Source organism: Seriola dumerili, unplaced genomic scaffold (assembly GCF_002260705.1).
Source record: "Seriola dumerili isolate Sdu_G_001 unplaced genomic scaffold, Sdu_1.0 BDQW01000149.1, whole genome shotgun sequence".
Taxonomy (NCBI): Eukaryota; Metazoa; Chordata; class Actinopteri; order Carangiformes; family Carangidae; genus Seriola; species Seriola dumerili.
This window is the reverse complement of record NW_019174404.1, coordinates 17,068,011-17,085,655: the sequence shown is the minus strand read 5'-3', so window position 1 is coordinate 17,085,655 and position 17,645 is coordinate 17,068,011. Positions and strand designations below refer to the sequence as shown.

The 17,645-nt window shown below is 38.0% G+C and overlaps 1 protein-coding gene across 2 annotated transcripts in view; it reads left to right on the top strand.

Annotated features, from left to right (window-relative positions):
• The window catches only part of sntg2 (syntrophin gamma 2), an 88,053-nt gene that overhangs the window by 45,758 nt on the left and 24,650 nt on the right, over positions 1-17,645 (top strand). For both annotated transcript variants that reach the window (XM_022750583.1, XM_022750582.1), the window contains exons 9-11: positions 5,437-5,561; positions 15,159-15,288; positions 17,109-17,147. In XM_022750583.1, coding sequence (XP_022606304.1) covers positions 5,437-5,561; positions 15,159-15,288; positions 17,109-17,147 — 294 coding nt within the window. The remainder of the gene's footprint in view (positions 1-5,436; positions 5,562-15,158; positions 15,289-17,108; positions 17,148-17,645) is intronic.

Sequence of the window (17,645 nt, the reverse complement as noted above, 5' to 3'; positions counted from 1 at the left end):
CTGCAAAGACCTAACCTTGATCCTAAAACTCTAGTCAATTATAGACAGATTTCAAATTTTTCCTTCACATCCAAACTGTTAGAAAAGGTGGTTGCTCGCCGACTCACAGCCCGTCTGTTCATTAACAATCTTTTTGATGATTATCAGCCTGGGTTCAGATCCGAACACTCTGTGGACCATGACACCCTCTCAGAATGTCTTGGTTAGAACTACTTGGTTAAACATGATGTTCTGCAAGGATCTGTACTTTGACCTCTTTGGTTTTGCCTGTACTTTCTGAAGATGCTCTGTCATATCTTCACAAAAATACAACAAATTATCACGTCTGTCTCTTTGTACCAGCCAATGAACCCTTCCAGCTTGTAAAGCCTGAGATAGTAACAACTTTTACATCTGAATACGATGAAAACTGAAAAGTTGCTTGTCCGTCCAACCAGATATTGATCAGTTTTCATGGATTTTTACCATAAACCAAAGTCAGAGCTGTAAAGTCAAGAAATTGGGAATAGTTCTTGGTATCTTTTTTACTTTTGAGCCACATAAGAAGTGTGCCACCAGAACTGCCCTCTGTCATTTAGGTGACATAGCTGAGATACATCCCATTTCATCCAATTCAGACACTGTTCATGCCTTCGTAATATCCAAAATCTCACCTGCAATGAGCTTTTCTCTGGCCTAACAGTAACAGTTCAATAACGGGTCCAAAATGTAGCTGCCTGGGTCTTTATAAGACATTGCAAGTTTGATCATATAACGCCTGTCATGAAGTTTACAAGGCTTTAAATTGGCCGGCTCCTTTCTACAGTACATCTCCAGTCTTATTACTCCATGTACTCCATCATGCCATTTATGTTCTCTTGATGCTGGTAATTTAAGTGTTCCTAGACTTAACAAAAAATCTTACAGGAGTAGAGCCATTGCTTTTGAGCTTCCCTTCTTTGGAATAAAGTGAATTAAAGTCTCTAGGCAACATTGAGAGGCAGGTGGAGATTTTTAATTGTAAGCATAAAACCTACTTTTTCCCCGATGCTCTGGCCTTTCCAGTTTCAAATTGTTTAAACAATTCTACTTTGATATCTATGTACCTCAATTCTGTTCTGTTGCTTTAGAAACTTCTTTCTTTTTTTTTTTCTTGACCTCAGTGCTGTTGTTACATCGACATTCTGATCTGTATGGTTGAGATACTGTGCAAGAGTGTACTTTTTTATTGCATTGTTGTTGTATTTTAACCTGTAAAGTGTGCAGAGAAAAGTGGGTGAAGCTTGCCTCTAGTGAACTGGTGGCCAGTTTAATGCACCAGTTCAACCAACTGAAATCCAGATCATCACATTTTGAAACACAGTTTGACCAGGATGTTAGATGCTGTAGTTGTTTGCAGCTTTTTGCTGCAGTCCTCTATCTACAACCAGACTGCAGACTACTTCTAGCTATTCTCTCAAACCCTCAAAGGAAGAGTTGTAATAGAATTTCACTTTGCAGAAAACATTAGGTGAACGAATTAAACCTCTATGAAAAAAGACTTCAGTTTTGCAACAATATCAAAGCAGTATTGACATTTTTAGCTATCGGGACAACACATTACTCTTTTCAAGTGCAGTGGCAGTATGTGAACCCCTTGGGATCACCAGGTTTTCTGCAATGATTGCTCATAAAATGTGATCTGAGTATTGTACAATATAGACAAACACTATCACTCAAACAATTATAATCTTTTGTGTCTTTATTGAACACAGCCATTACATATTCACGTAGCTGGTGAAAAAAGTAAGTGAATCCTTTGATTTAATAACTGGTCGGCACCAATAACCTCAAACAAGCACTTCCGGTAGCTGCTGATCAGATCTGCCCATTGCTCAGGAGGAATTCTGGACAGTTCTTCTTTAAAGAACTGTTTCAGCTCAGCTGTATTCTTAGGATATCTGGTGTGAGCGGCTCCCTTCAGGTCAGTCCACAGCATCTCTAGTAGATTAAGGTCTGGGCTCTCACTGGGCCACTCCAACGGCTGGATTTTCTTTGTTTGAAGTCATGCTTTAGTAGATTCACTTTGATGTTTAGGGTCATTGTCCTGCTGCATCACCCAGCTGCTACTGAGCTTTAACTTGCAGACAGCTACCCTGACATTATCCTATAAGATACCTGAAAAACTTAAAAAAAACAACAACCCAGGTTTGATAACTCCTGAGTCTAGTTAGGTTTTGTTGATGTAAGTGGCTGAGGGGTTCACTTGCTTTTACCAGCCTACACTGTGAATGTATGAATAATGTTTTCAAAATGAATAAGAAATATACAATGGCTTTTGTGGTACTAGTTAAAATAGATTGTGTTTGTTCATATTGTAACTTGGATGAAGATCTGACATATTAATACATAAATGGAGATAATTCCAAAGGGTTCACTTGCCACTGTATGTCCTCATTATTATACAGCAATCACCCATAAGTTTATTTCAGTTATACAACGCCTGCAGGCCTTTGTCAAAAAGAAAACCTCAGCACAGAGGCGTCTGAATGTGTTTACAAGCATATAGACATCTAGCTATTGCAAACTTTCCCCACCCATCCCTATTCTGAACAGATTCCAATAGAAAGAAAGAAGAGCTGACCATTATACCGATGGCAAATTGCTGTGAAGTGCACTCTAAAGAAAAATGAAGTCTCACTTCCTGCCAAATGTATTGCCACCAGCAGAAAGTACCCATAACCCAGTGTCCATGCCACATTAACACCTTTATTATTGCTATAAGCCAGGCATCTTTAAGCTGCAATTTGAGCTTTTCCTAATGCTCATTACTGCCAAAGAAAAGCCTAAATGCACCTGTGTATTTGCCTCAGTCAGACGCTTGTACTGCAGTTTCACTATTTGCAAAAATCCATTAAAAAGAGACTCGCTGCTGCCAACATGAATATAATCCATCAATTTAAACAGTGTATTTTTCCCCAAATTTGACTTTATAACTCAAAAACACTCACAGCTGAGATTGTATCAGCGCCAGTTTCATTCTGTCATTAATGAATGTCAAGAGGCATCTTCTTGTCGGCCTGTTTTTATCCACTTTGGCTCCATTTTCTCTGGATCCACTTGTGTGTGTGTGAAGAGTCGAAATGTAGCCTACTGTTGTTTACTTGTGGACCTATCTGTATGCAATGAAGATACAGTGCATTCAGAAAGTGTTCAGACCCATTCATTTTTTTTTCTTCACATTTTGTTATGTTGCAGCCTTATGCTAAAAAAAAAAAAAAATCCCATCACTGACTCAATACGCCATCACAGAGTGACAAAGTGGAAAAAAAGAATTTTAGAAACTTTTTGCAAATGTATTCAAAATGGAAAACTGAATTTTCACACATTCATCACATTGACATAAGTGATCAGACCCTTTGCTATGACACTTGAAATTGAGGTGCCTCCCATTTCCCCTCATGTTTCTACACTGTGACTAGTCCACCCGTGGTAAATTCAACTGATTGTACATGATTTGGAAAAGCTCCCATCTGTCCATGTAAGGTCTCGTAGCTGACGATGCATATCAGACCAAAAAAGCCATGAGGAGGAAGGAAGTGCCCGCAGAGCTCAGAGACAGGATCATGTCGAGACACAGATCTTGGGAAGGTTACTAAAAATTTCTGCTGCATTGAAGGTTCCTATGAGCACAGTGGCCTCCATTATTATTAAATGGAAGAAGTTTGGAACAACCAGAACTCTTCCTAAAGCTGGCTGCCCGGCCAAGCTGAATAATCAGGGGGCAAGGGTCTTGATAAGAGAGGTGACCAAGGAACTGATGGTCACTCTGGCTGAGCTTCAATGGTCCTGTGTGGAGATGGGAAAAACTTTCAAGAGCCCCAAAGGAAAAGGAACACCCTAAATACAGTAAAACATGAAATGTGTTAACCGGTATCACAAAAGTAGGTTTGAGGTGAGTCTTTCAGCAGGACAGCGATCCAAAGCTCACATCCAGCAGCACAAAAGAATGGTTGAAAAGGAAAAGAAGGACTTTTTTAAACTGGCCAGCAATGAGTCCTCACATAAATGCCATTGATAACCTTTTGGAGAGAGCTGAAAGAGCTTGAACACAGTGTTGGAAGAGTGGCAGAAACTACCTGCAGACAGCTGTAAGAGGCTTCTACATGGCTACATGAAACAGTTAACAGACTGTCATTGTTGCCAAAGGTTCTGCAACCAAATATTCTGGGGTGCTTTTTGTGTTTTGTGTTATTTCATTATTATGCAAGTTTTGTTTTTTTTTTCTCTCTTGTTCAGTAACCTTGGATATCTCATCAAAATATTCTGGTCACAGAATTGGTTCATTTGCATTTATCTCCAAAGATATTCTGAACAGAGGCGCACCGTCAGGAGATGTTGGGGGTCCCCAAGGGGAGTAGGGCCCAGTGATGGGCCCTCATATTGGCACATATTGCAATGGCATCTATAAATTCCCTTAAACCTCCCATAAAAAACACTATACAGTGCACAGCTGGTTCCCCCGAAACTCAAATGTGGCCCCTGATGATGTGTGCTGTAGCTACTGTCTACTCATTGCCTGCATGTCAGGCGCTCAGTGAACATCTGTAAATTGTAGCGTCTGCATTCATGTGTGTGTGTGTTTGTGTGGAAGATTGGAATAATAAGACAGCGTCATTGTCAACAAATACAGTTGCTGTAATTGTGTCAGAAAAACCAAAGTCGTAAAAATGTGTGTGTCATGTAAAAATTTTTGGTGTTTTTGCTCAATGACCTAAACGATTCATTGTTTATCAGTTGGTGATTTATTTTCTATCATCTACAGTAGAATATAATATATGAAGTAACCTATTCACTGTATTCAAATTCATCCTTGAAGCCAATGACTGAAGTGAGTGGAAAAAATGGTAAATTGAAGAAAAAAAAAAAATCCAGAGCTAACTCACATCTGGAGTAAGTAACTAAAAACACTGGAATTGAAAACATAGTTTATCTGTCACTGCCTTGCTGTGTCTCCTCTAGTGATCCCTGCTGAGATTGTGAATGTGAACTTTGGCCTTTATGTTTCAATGCAGAGTAAAATAAGATTTTAAATTACTTGATTACATTTAATATTTGATAATTGGTCACATGGGAAAAAAAGTTCTGCATTTTGTGATGTATTTGGAAACCAGTTGGAGACAGGCCTGCAGTGACCAGACCAGAGTGCATAGAGTAGCAGGTCAGGACTTGAATTAGGCAGTGATGGTTAAAGGTGTAGGTGTTTTCCTTGAAGGAATTCTCAGTGTCAGATGTCGGTGTCAGAAGACATTCATTTTTATGTTTACCTACTGTACAGATGATTAACCCAGGTCAAGAGAGGAATTCTTTGTGCATGTAAATGGTGTAACAGTTGCATCGAGACCACATCCTCAAGGATCCAGAGAACTTGGCGAGGGAAGCAGGAAGCTCATTGCATTGTTCATGTATTCCACGCAGGCTCCATCACCCCCTTCGCCCTCAGCTAATGAACCAAAGTATGAGAAGCGCTGGCTGGATGCCGTCTCCCTGCCCTTGTTGATGGCCAGAGTCTCCAGATACAAAGCTGGCACAGATAAATTAAGGTAAGGGTAATCCAGCATGATATAATTCACCTCTAAGGTGCACAGTTCACTGAGCACAGTTGTTGGCTTAGCAAGCACTTTTCATTAAGGCGGTAGGATGTTAATGCCAATATCTATGCACAGGCATAAACGGCTTAAAAGGTCACCGCAGCTGTGAGGCTGTGGCTCAGAAGGTGTGACTGTGAGAACACTGGTCGAAGTTTAAATGCATTTGATTATTATGCCTTGTCCCTTTTGTATTGATTTTCATGTATACAGTGGCTTCGCAATTATTTTTCTTTTTTCAGTCAGTATTTTCTACAGGTGTATTGTTTAACTGTCTAACATTTGGCAGTCATAACTGACTCACAGCATGCTAATACTCAGGTCTGAATCACATCCAGTTATTCATCACCATGACATCAACCATTTCTATCAGCCATTATGTTGGATTATGAGTGTTTTTGTAAGTTTCCTGTCAGCCTTATTTGAGTGTAGCACAATAATGATGCACCCTGATTGCAGAATTGTTATCAAGTCTATCATAAAAAAAAACCTTAACTTAAAATTCGTAATATATTATATATATTTATGATATATTTATAATCTTGTCTTTATCCAACTTTATAATGATATTTTGGATTTATACTTAAAGTTTGGTACGATGTGTTTAAGGGCTTGTGCCTATGCTCTAAATACCTTTTAGTCGCTGTTTTTGCAAACAGGAACCTCAATGAAGCTTAATCTTTTCTAATTGCCTTTAATTCAAATTGGAAACTCTTCACATTAGCTCTGTTCTCCTTATCATTTCTTGCACTCATGCTCTGGTCGAAGCAGAAGTTTCTTACTCATTAGGGCGTGCCTGGTTGCATAATTAAGAAAACGCAGGTACATAATGATCAATAAATAATGGTAATTGATCTATAAAGTTAATTAAAAATGTTTATAAAACTTGTTTATTGGACACTTCATTGGGTAGTATTGAATTTTAAGCCCTGGATAGCTGCCAAAGATAAGAAAGTTGTTTAAAGATGCTCTAATTATTGGGATGATGAATCCACAGAGGTTGAAGGTGGTGGTCAGTTACAGCACAGCAGCTCTAGTTTGGCAACACTTGAGTCTCAAATATGAAGCCTAAAACTTTTCTTTTTTCCAATCACCAAGTTAGTCAGTAGAATACAAGAGAGAATGGTAGTAATTTATAATAACATTTGCCATTATCACCATTTTGTTCAGCACTTAAAGCTGCAAATGTTTTTCCTCAGAAGAAGACATAATTATATCTATGACTTTAAATCTGGTTTGTGAGTAATATGTGTATTTAACTTTTCAAACAGCAGCCGAGGTTTATATCAGTTAACTTTTGATTTTGACGTACTTGTACTTTACTTTATGCTACTTTATTCTTCTACTCCACTGATTTGACAGTGACTAGTTACTTTACAGTCTAATGTTTTACATCCAACAAAATGTTATCAGATTCTAAAATATGATGCATCATTAAAGACTGACAACCAATGACAGCATTAAAAAACTGCTTAATCAATAATAATGATCCAATAATATGATAATATAACACTGTCAAATGCCATTCTGAGTAATGGTGTATTTGTATTGAATGAATTGCTACTTTTACTTAAGTAAATTATTTGAATACTTCCTCCACCAATGAATATGATGCAATACTGTGGGAATTTCCACTGTATGTAATATAATAATGCAATTAAATATAGTTTTTTTGAAAAAAAATACATTGACTCAATAGGTCAGCATGACTATTGCATGGTATATATACAGTATATATATATATGTATGAAAAGATTTATTTAAATGTTTGACATATTCATGAGTCACAGCAGAAGGTGCAATTAAATGTGTCTATCTTCTCCTTAGTCCTAAATTAAACACTGGCTCTTTGCTCTGAGTCATTCACTCATTAAAACACCAACATGTGAAAGAATCACTAACTGGTTTAAATGAATGAGGAAAAGCCCAATATCACAGTGTCAAAAATCATGTAAATGTATTTTTTTTTAAGTGTAATAAATTTAGAGTAAATTAGAATTACTATTGCATATAGCTTCATAACAATCCTACATATTGTTGAATAATCATAAAATTAAATATTGCAATATGAAGTAGAATTGAAATATGTATCTTTAACAGAACATAAGTAAATATACTTATTTGTCTACTAATGTATCACTGCACCTCACCTCTCCACAGTCTGCTGAATGTTCACATACTGTAAAGAAATGCTTTTCATGGCTTTATTTAGCCGAAGCAACAATCCTGCAATATAAATTCTGTCAGATGTTTAGTCCAATCACCAGTTTAATGACTGCTAAGTGTGGGTGAAATATTGAAGAAATATATTGAGGAGATTTGGAGCTTAGTCACACTAAACATAATAACCCAGTGCTGAATCAGGAATAGCAGGTTTCAGTCAATAAGGAGCCCTGCAGGCAGAGAGCACATCAATATCAGAGTTTACTCTGCAAAACATGGCTGACATGGGTTTATCAGAATGCACAAATACAGATCGGATCAATGCGGATGGTAACAGGGGTAAACAGATGAGAATCTCTGACTTGATCTCAAAGCAATATGGTCATATTAACGTTTGTTAGGTCAGATAATTTACAATAACACTTTTCTGTATTAAATCTATTTTGGTTATGATCGGTGACTAAAAATATATAATTTCTAATTTACAATGCACAATGGCTTCATTAGTTACAAATGGCAACTCAGGGTTGATGTGCCTTTGAATAAAACTGAAAATTCAAGTTTTTCTTTTATAACTGCCTTTCCCAGAACGCAGGTTAATAACAATTGATGAAATGTACTTTTATGAAATCATGAAATATGCATTAAAGCTCCTAAAATGATCATAATAGCCATAGCATGTCAGTAAGGTCTGATCTGTAAACACAAATGGCCAAAATATTATTCATACCTTTTAATAATTACAAATTGGATGTGGATTTTATTTCTTAAGTAAATGGAGCAAGTCGAGTGATAATACCCAGTTAATCTGGTTTTTATTTGATCTAGAAATCAGGGTACTACTTTCTAATGAGGCACAATTTAGTAAGGGTTTATAAGAAGTAATTAATGGTTAATGAATCCTTTACTAATCCTTTATAAGCCATTAATAAGAACAACTTTCAGGTTGCTTTCAGGTTGAAAATCCTCCTCCAGACTGACACTTTTCTTGTCTGATTTCTTGTGTAAATAAAAACCAGATTAACTGAGTATTAGCTGACACAAAGCTGATACACAAGTCTGGATCACCTCCAGGTATTCCACCACGCCAGCATTTACCATCTGTGTCAACCATTCAGTTGGATTAGGAATGCTTTTGTAATTTTTGTCAGTTGTTTCCTGTCAGTTGTATTTGTGTGTAGCAAATTAATGACACACCCTGATTGCACAATTGTCATCAAATCTGACAAGAAGAGAATCTCTTTACAAAATTAGCACATTTAATCTGGTCTTAATCCAACTGTACCATAATAGTTTGGATTTAAAGCATACCGGTATTCATACTGAAAGTTGCAGTTTGGCAAGTGCTTGTGTCTATGCTCTTAATGCCTTTGAGGTGCTGTTTTTGCAAAAAATGACTTTAATGAAACCTTTTTTCTAATTGCTTTTAATTCAAATTGGAAATTATTCACCTGAAGTCTGCCATCATTTCTTGCACTCATGCTGTAGTCAAAACAGAAGTCTGCATTTAGGGTGTCTCTGGTTGCATAAATCAAAAAATCAGGTACATATAATCAATGAATCTCCTCTCTACACTTAATTAAAAATGTTTATTAAATTTGTTTATTGGACACCTCATTGGGCAGCTGCCAGAGATAAGAAACTTGTATAAAGAATGATTTGGATGATGAATACACAGAGCTTGAAGGTGGTGGTCAGTTACTGCACAGCAGCTCTAGTTCAGCACCACCCGAGTTGGGTTAATTTTTATCAAATATGAAACCTAAATTTTTCCCAAGGCTGCTGAAATGTAACCCGTAGTTACACTTAAACATCAATCATCAAGTTAGCCAGTAGCATACATGCTGGATCTTTAATAATGGCAGTAATTAGGATTATTATCTATTATTATTTAGATAATTTATTAGGCAGTGAAATCAGAATGGTATTCCCAATATTACATAATATTATAAAATATTTTTTCTCAAATTGGTTTATAAGAAACCTTGAAGAAAATTCATGTTCACAAACATTTTATGCTCCTGCTTGAATCTATCACCTGGATCTCAACTTCAAGTCTCCCTGAAAAACTGAGAGATGTGTTTTCCTTACTGTTACTGTGATGTCTGAGCTTCACCGTGCAGAATACGTGTGGAGTTTGGAACTGGAAGGCTGTGTTTTTTTTTGTTTTTTTTTACACTCATCTGCTGAAGGACGGAAAGATTCTCTGTGCTCACGTTTAAGTGGCGTACCTTCACGCAGGGTTTTGTGACGCAGCTAGTTTGGAGGAAATTGTGTTCCATTCTAACTAACACAAGTGTGATGTGGAATCCTTCTTTTTGTAAAAATTAAAAAATAAATAAATAAATAAAAAGCCAGACCAGACCCAAATGATTACTCCAACTATAGTATTTGGTTTAAAACATGTCTGGAGTGAATCTTTAAATTGAGGTCCCAACCATTTCCAATCAGCATTATAAAGGACAACAAACTGGTGTTGACATTAAACATCATCATCTGAAGTTTTGTTACAGTTGCAATATAAGTAAGTACAGCTCAAATTTGGGTCTGGGTTTGGATAGGTTAGAGCAGCTTTGTGTGTATTTGTTATGTATTTTATGTGTTTTTGTGGATTGCTGGAATGTCAAAAGGTTAAATCATCAGTTACCAGAGTACTGACATACTGCATACAGGAAGCACACCTATTAATCCACATATAAGCACCTATTAATGTGTTCCTTGTTGAAGGTGTTGAGGTCGGCCAGTACTCCTCGTTCCAGCAGGAGGAGCTCCCGTTAGTGTTGAAGGGTTGGTGTTGTTGACTCGCATGTTCTCATCTAATGTTGATGTGGACTCTTGTTGTTGTTGTTGTTGTTGTTGTATCTGGAAGGTTATACAATGTTCTGGCGATCCTTGCTAGTACATATACTCCCAGTTGGGGTGACAGAAATATTTTCTCATAGTTTTCCTCTCGATTGCCCAATTTAAATCCACTCCATGACGGGAATTGGGGAATTGTCCTTGTGTTTGTCTGAGTCTGAAAACAAGGCCACATGGATAGCTGACAGTGAAGAAGCAGAGAGCAGGCCTTATTTCTTTCCTTTGTACACATTTTATTGGCTACACTAAGGTGTCAGAGTAGCTACTCAGTGAGGTTTTCTCAGCCTTTTGTTTAACCTGTCAAAACAGATATATTTAAAATGGAAGGTACCTTGCAAATTAACGGGGCTTTGCCTGCCACACTCAGAGTTACTGGCTGGTTTCTTATTGAAAAACAAGCAGTCATTTGCATACAGAATACAGTGTTAGCCATCAGTTATATATAAAGTACTTAAAGTTGTAAACCATAAAGTGATAGTTATTTGACGTGGGGTTGTGTGAGGTACTTATCTGTAGGCTAGTAAGTGTATTACCTGCAGTAGATTCGGATCAGCGCGCTGCCAGTTGGTTTGCCTAGGTACACACAACCACACCTACACTTAGCTCTGTCTGACTCAAACAGCTGATCTGTGGAGTAATACAGTGCAGTTCCAAAGGAAAGGGCTGTTTGGCGGCTAGATAAAGCAGTGAAAGTATTCCAAATAAAGTGTAAACATGAAATGATTTTTGGTTTTTTTTCTGTGCGTATTTTTTTAAGTTGCTAAAACACGTTTTTTCTGCTGACCCCGCCCACAGCAGCACATCACCCAGCCTGTGCTTCTCTAAACCAGCAGCATGCTGATTCCAATCTACTGGAGGTAATGCACTGACTATAGATAAGTACCTCACACAACCCCATGTCAAATAACTTGAACTATCACTTCAAGACTTCAGTGTTGGGGTGACCTGATGGCTGAATGGATAGGATGCATGCTGCATGGGCTGAAATGCCCTGAGCAGCGAGTCCCTGGTCCGACTCTTGTTCAGCAGGACCAAGTGATGCATGTCATTCACCTGCTCTCTCCCTTACTTCCTGTCGTTCTCCACTGTCACTATCTAATAAAAAAACAAACTAACTTAAAAAAAAAGTTTTCAGTCTTGGACAAACTCTCCTTGAGCAGCTACTTAGTCAAGAGAAGCAAGAGGTGTATCGGTTTACAGTGCAGTCCTGTTTCCTGGTTTTCCTGTAGCTGCTTCACAATAAAAGCCACATGGAAATGTGAAGCAGCAAGATGTTTGGTTTCCTTTCTCAGAGACTTAATACAGCTCAAGGAGAGTGAACAGTAAACAGTTAGGCTGTTATCATCAGATAAAATTTCACTGAATTATGTGCATGCTTTATTTTCCTGTAAATGTCTCGTGTGCAGAGAGGTAGGCTGAATACATTAGAGGAATAGCGGGCTCTGCTACTACCAATGATAACCACTATATAGAGAAATAATGTAAATATATTGAAAGGCTAACACAGAAAAACTACCAAATATAAGCAGTATCAGAAATTCGGTTTGATTTTGTGACATCTTAAGGATTATAATTTTAATTACAGGGATCATATTATACTTGATGATCTAATTCTGTGTTTCATCTGTGTGTTACTGGTTTGATCAGCCTGATGGATTCAAAGTGAAACTTACATCTTTGCATGTCTTGGTAGAAAATCAAAAGCAAACATATTTCTCTCATTAATTATGCTGAAGACGAAATGCCTCAAATCCAGCCTATTTCACTCACTAATTGGGGGACATTTTCCTCCTTGTTGCCACTCGTACCATCACTAACAGCTGGAGTCCTCTCAAAAACACTTTCCCCTCTCCACCATACATTCTTCATGTGTCTGTGTGTTGACTGGGTGCTATGTCTCTGCTTTGTCTCAGTGGATTTATTACTGCCTAGTCAGCAGGCAGGGCACAATAATTTGTGCCGTTGGGAATGGAGCAGATGTATGAAAGAATCACGCTCCCTAGATCCGATCTCTCTGTGAGGATTTCTGTCCTGCTCAGTGGAGGTGGACGGGCTTTAGCAGCTCCTCCTGACAGGGTTGTGTTCTCCTGACATTGATCCGCCAGCTGTCCGTTCCTTTGATTAATCTCTTGGTTTGGAGCTCTTCATTCATTGCACTTTCATCCCCTCTCGCATTCCCCCCCCATTACTGCACAGTCTCAAAGGTTCTGCATAAATTGAAAGGAATCTAACTGATATACTGTAGACTCTGCGTCATCAGATGCTCACTTTTTCCCTGCAGTAACAGAAGAGATATTTTGACATTACTGGGCTTGCAAGACAAAGCATTTGTACAAATCATAGAATGAAGCTAATTTGAGTCAAGCACACTGACACAGAAAGAATTTGTACTCTTGTTAAATTAAAAAAAAAAAGAAACATTTAAGTTCAGTGAAAATCACCACTGGAGAGTCACTGGGTCAGTACACAGGCAGCGGAACATAAGATTTTAACAAGCTTATTGCAGAAGTCATGCTCACCAGAGGATTTGTTAGGAATGCTGACTTCGTAACATCTAACCTCGAGGAACTGCTGTGTGTATGAGTTGGGGAGAACTGTTTGGCTTAAGGAGCTGTCTTAGAAGATTTCTCTCTTCATACCGTGCATTTGACACCTTCCTATTGTTTCTCTTGTGTTTATCAGGCTTCACCTCACGTACCGCCATAACCTCTCCCTCGCTCCTCATGCAGCGTTTGTGTTCAAGCCTTTAGAAATTTGGGAACTACTTAACCATCACACAAAAACTGCTTCCATGTTTCGTGACAACTGTCTCCGAGGATAGACGTGTCAGCAGCGTGAGAATGCAGTGGAATTAAATGTCAGAAAGTATCACATTTTGCTGATGAGTGCAATCTCTCTTTGGTGACCACATCAACACCCCATCAACAGAGAAATGTAATTGTGTTAGCAAAGCAGTGTTTAACCTCAGGGCGCTCTGAGGGGATGATGTACCCAAAAGATGCCAAAATACAAAATAACTTTGTGCTGTTAAAAAAATAAAATCCTCATTTCTCCCTGTAAATGTTTTGTGAAGGGTAATTTTCTCAGTGTGATCTGTAAGGTGTATTATTTTGACATGTCTTATCCACTTCGGGGATGTCATGCAGAGGGCTCTCTACAGTTGTGTTTGGCTTTTTTAATACATTTTTTTTAAGAAATAGTCAGTTTAAATTATATATATACCTCATATATATCAAAATATTTCAAAAATGGTATTTCATCACTGCTTTATTTTTTAGAGGCCTTCCTTGAAATGCAGTGTAACGAGTTTTGCTGCTAAAGGAAGACTTATAAATATACACTTGTTTACTTTCTTCCAACTACTTTCCTTAATTCCTCCAAATTGAACAACACTACAGGTGGTACGACCCATAGGAGTGTCTCCTGAAAAAGTACCCCTACGACGTCAGGTGTACCGGACCTCGGTTGTCATGGTTACAATATAAACTGCTGAATTCACATGGGAATCGAACCCCTCACTCCTGTATCATATTCCTGTGTTTTTCTGACCCATCCATCCACCACAACCTCATCTTTTCCATTTGCTCCTGTCATAATTACTACGACCACTAGATGTCGCCTAACAACAAAACGTAACAATGGGTCATAAGAACCTGCTGCACAAACCACCTTTTGTCGTTACAATACCTAGCTTGTTTCTTACAGGAGGACAGTCTTGAATATTGATGCCATAAATATAAAGGTACAGCATACTGTTAGCTTAGATTAGCATAAAGACTGGAAACAAGTGGAAAGCAGCTAGCCTGGCTCCCTCCAAAGAAAGTTACAGCTCCCAGCCAAGAAATAGATCAGCACATAACTCCCTGTAAAAGGTTAAATTGTCATTTTTACATTTTGATTCTGGCATGAATTAAACAAATGAGATATAAGATGTTAATTTGTGAGCAACCTTTAGATGTTTTCTCCAGCTGTTTGCCTGTTTCCAGTGCTTATGCTAAGCTAAGCTAACCTGGTGTTAGAATGGGAACTATCAGTCTAACTCTCTTCCAAAGTGTATTTCCCAAAATATCAAACTATTCTTTTCAACTTTTTACTTCAACTACAACTTATAGTCATGTGCACTCTCACATTATGAAACACTCAGGACTTCTATTCATTTCTCCTCTTTAATGAGAGCTATTAGCTTGGCTCTGCCTTTTATCTTGTAGTCATTTAATTTCATTCTAAAAAGAGTTGTAACCTCACCACAAAAAAAAAAATGTGATTAGAGAAATATTGTCACAAATATGACCAGCATTGCTCAGAATATGTAAGGACTCATGATTTGCCTCTGCAGAGCATCTGCTATGGAGATATTTTTATAATTAGGTGTCACGTGACCATCAGGCTCATGAAAGAAGCTCTACTATATATAATGAAGTAATGCAATGTAAGTCCTATAGCTGAAGTATGGCAGAAGGAACGGGGCGCTCCGACTTTTCCTTCAGTCGTCTGTAGTACTTCTAATATCTGACCTCTGCGTTCCTCCAGGTCCAACTGTTTTGAAGTCTTCGCCTTGGATGGAGTCAGCACCAATATTCTTCAATTTTGCACTGCAGCAGAAAGCACAGACTGGCTCCAAGCAATATCTACAAATATCAATGACTTGACACAGGAGAACGTAAGTCCATCTCTAGACATTCAAGGCTTTAGTTGGATCTTCCTGCGAGTCTTTATTGAAACTGAAGGGGAAAAGAAAACCAGCGATTGTCGGCTGTTTGTGATCATGTTAAATATGTGAAGCCTTGAGTGAACTCGAATGACATGTAAGCATGTTTCTTGGCATAACATCATCTAATGCAGTAGATTTTTGTCAGATATTCAAGGTTTTAATTTTTACTTAGAGAATTTGGCCTGTCATATCATCTAATGAAATTAATGCAGCTAATTTAACAAATATAAATGAGCAGAATATTACTTTAAGGAGTCTCAACATTTCAGCTTTTATTATCCACTGAGTAGAGAAAACATTGCAACATGTAATGAATGTATTTTGCCCACTTTTGTTATGTTTCTCCACTCGCACACAGACTACAGTGCAGCATGGTTTTAATAGACCGTTCCTGACGAGCACTCATTGAGTCATAGTGGCACCTCTCCCTCTCTGCTGACAAAAAAAGAGGCTCTCCCATACCTAATTAATGACTGCTAAGTAGTCATTCGGCATGTGCACTTGTCTCTCTCTCATTTCCTCCTATTTCACTTTGATTATCACACTGATGATGCGCTGCATTTTTGGTTAAGGATGAAGATGTACTGTATGCCCGTGCTTGTCGATTGCGCAGCTGCACTTTAAAAAAAAATGTGATTAATTCATGCCTGCATCACCTAATTACGGACGTGGGGTGTGTGATTGCTAAATGGCCAATCAGGATGTAATTGTGTGCCTGCTTTGGAGAGAGCGGAACTTTTGTTTTAATGACCTACAACCTTTAAATAGACTCCGACACCCTTGGGGTCCCTCATGTGTTTTTCATGTGGATGTGTCATCTGGCTCGGGCGGAGGATTATTTGATGTTGTTTGTTTGATGTTCTTTTAGAGGCGCTAAAACAGAAAGAATTGGGCAGCTTGTTAGAGTCTAATAATAATATAGGGATTTCAGGTGACAGTGTACCTTCTGTTTGTAACTGGGGTGAGACAAACAAGAGCAACTACCATGCTGAGTGTGATATGCTGACACACCAGGGGTGCATTCAACATGAAAATGTTTGGCACTGGTTAGCAGCATTTTTCTGGCTGAGTGATAATGTTTCCTTCAAAAGAAAAGTGCATTTTGAAACAGCATTTGAGATATGTTCCTCAGTGGGTGTGTCATACCCTATTTTAGGCCTTTATATATACTTTTGATGGAACAAAATTGGTTAAATTACCAACAAGGCTCCCATTAGAGAAGATAAAATGTATTATTGAGAATTTTAACTGTATATTTCTTTTTAGATTACGTTTAATGGTCCTGTATCGTAAAGCACTTTACAACATCCTCAACACTGTTGATTTCTGCTTCATCGCTAGCTAGCACATCCTGATGGCTGAACTGTCTAAAGCGCATTACATTTTTATGAGTGACATCTTGGCTTGAATCTGACAGGACATTGCAAGCCATCTCCCAAGCTTTTTTTTTGGCTTGCTCTGAATTTAAAGCCTTTAAATTTATATACATACAGTGTCATCTATTATATATTACATGTATACAATATTAAGCTCTACATTATAAGTGAGTAAACGTAATGGCGGTTACTGTGTGGATAAATTCAACGATGCAATTTGTTGCACTTTATCATTAACATCAGTGGTCTCAGTTGTGAAATCTTATCTGAGAAATCTGAGAAAACAAGTAAATGATGAGCAAAACTACCATTATGTGATAATAAATTTCACAGCTTTTTGTAGTCATATACAGTATGTCACTGATTGTTGTTTTGCTTTTATTTTTCTCTTAGATAAAGATCATCAACAAATACTGCGCGTCAGATGATCAGGTATGCCGACACAGGCCTGATGCATCATACCAGCCCAGCACATCTTTTTGGAACCAGACTGATTATTGTCACAAACAGTCACATCACATCACCGCTGACAGTTATAACTGATGCAGTGATAGTAGAGCTACAAAAATGAAACAGTGTGTGCTTCTTTACTCTAAGAGTAAGGAGAGGATATGGTTGGTATATAGATGAAGCACTCATCTAGGTCAGTATTATATCCCTAAGAAAGTGATTCAGCTCTTGATGACCTGTCCTGACCTGGATAGATGTTTGTCAAGTGAAGATGTTGAGGTCTTCAGCAGACGCTAGCTTGTACAATATCATGGTCTTACACATTGATGCCTTCGATTTGTCTCCCCAGATGTCTAGTTAGTGGAGATCCCTGCTCAGGCAAACCCTTCTCTGCAGGAAATGTTTGCCCTCTGCATACAAGTGCAGCTCTTGTAGCAGCTCTGAATCTATGGGGCAAAGTGCCAAATAAATACAATTATT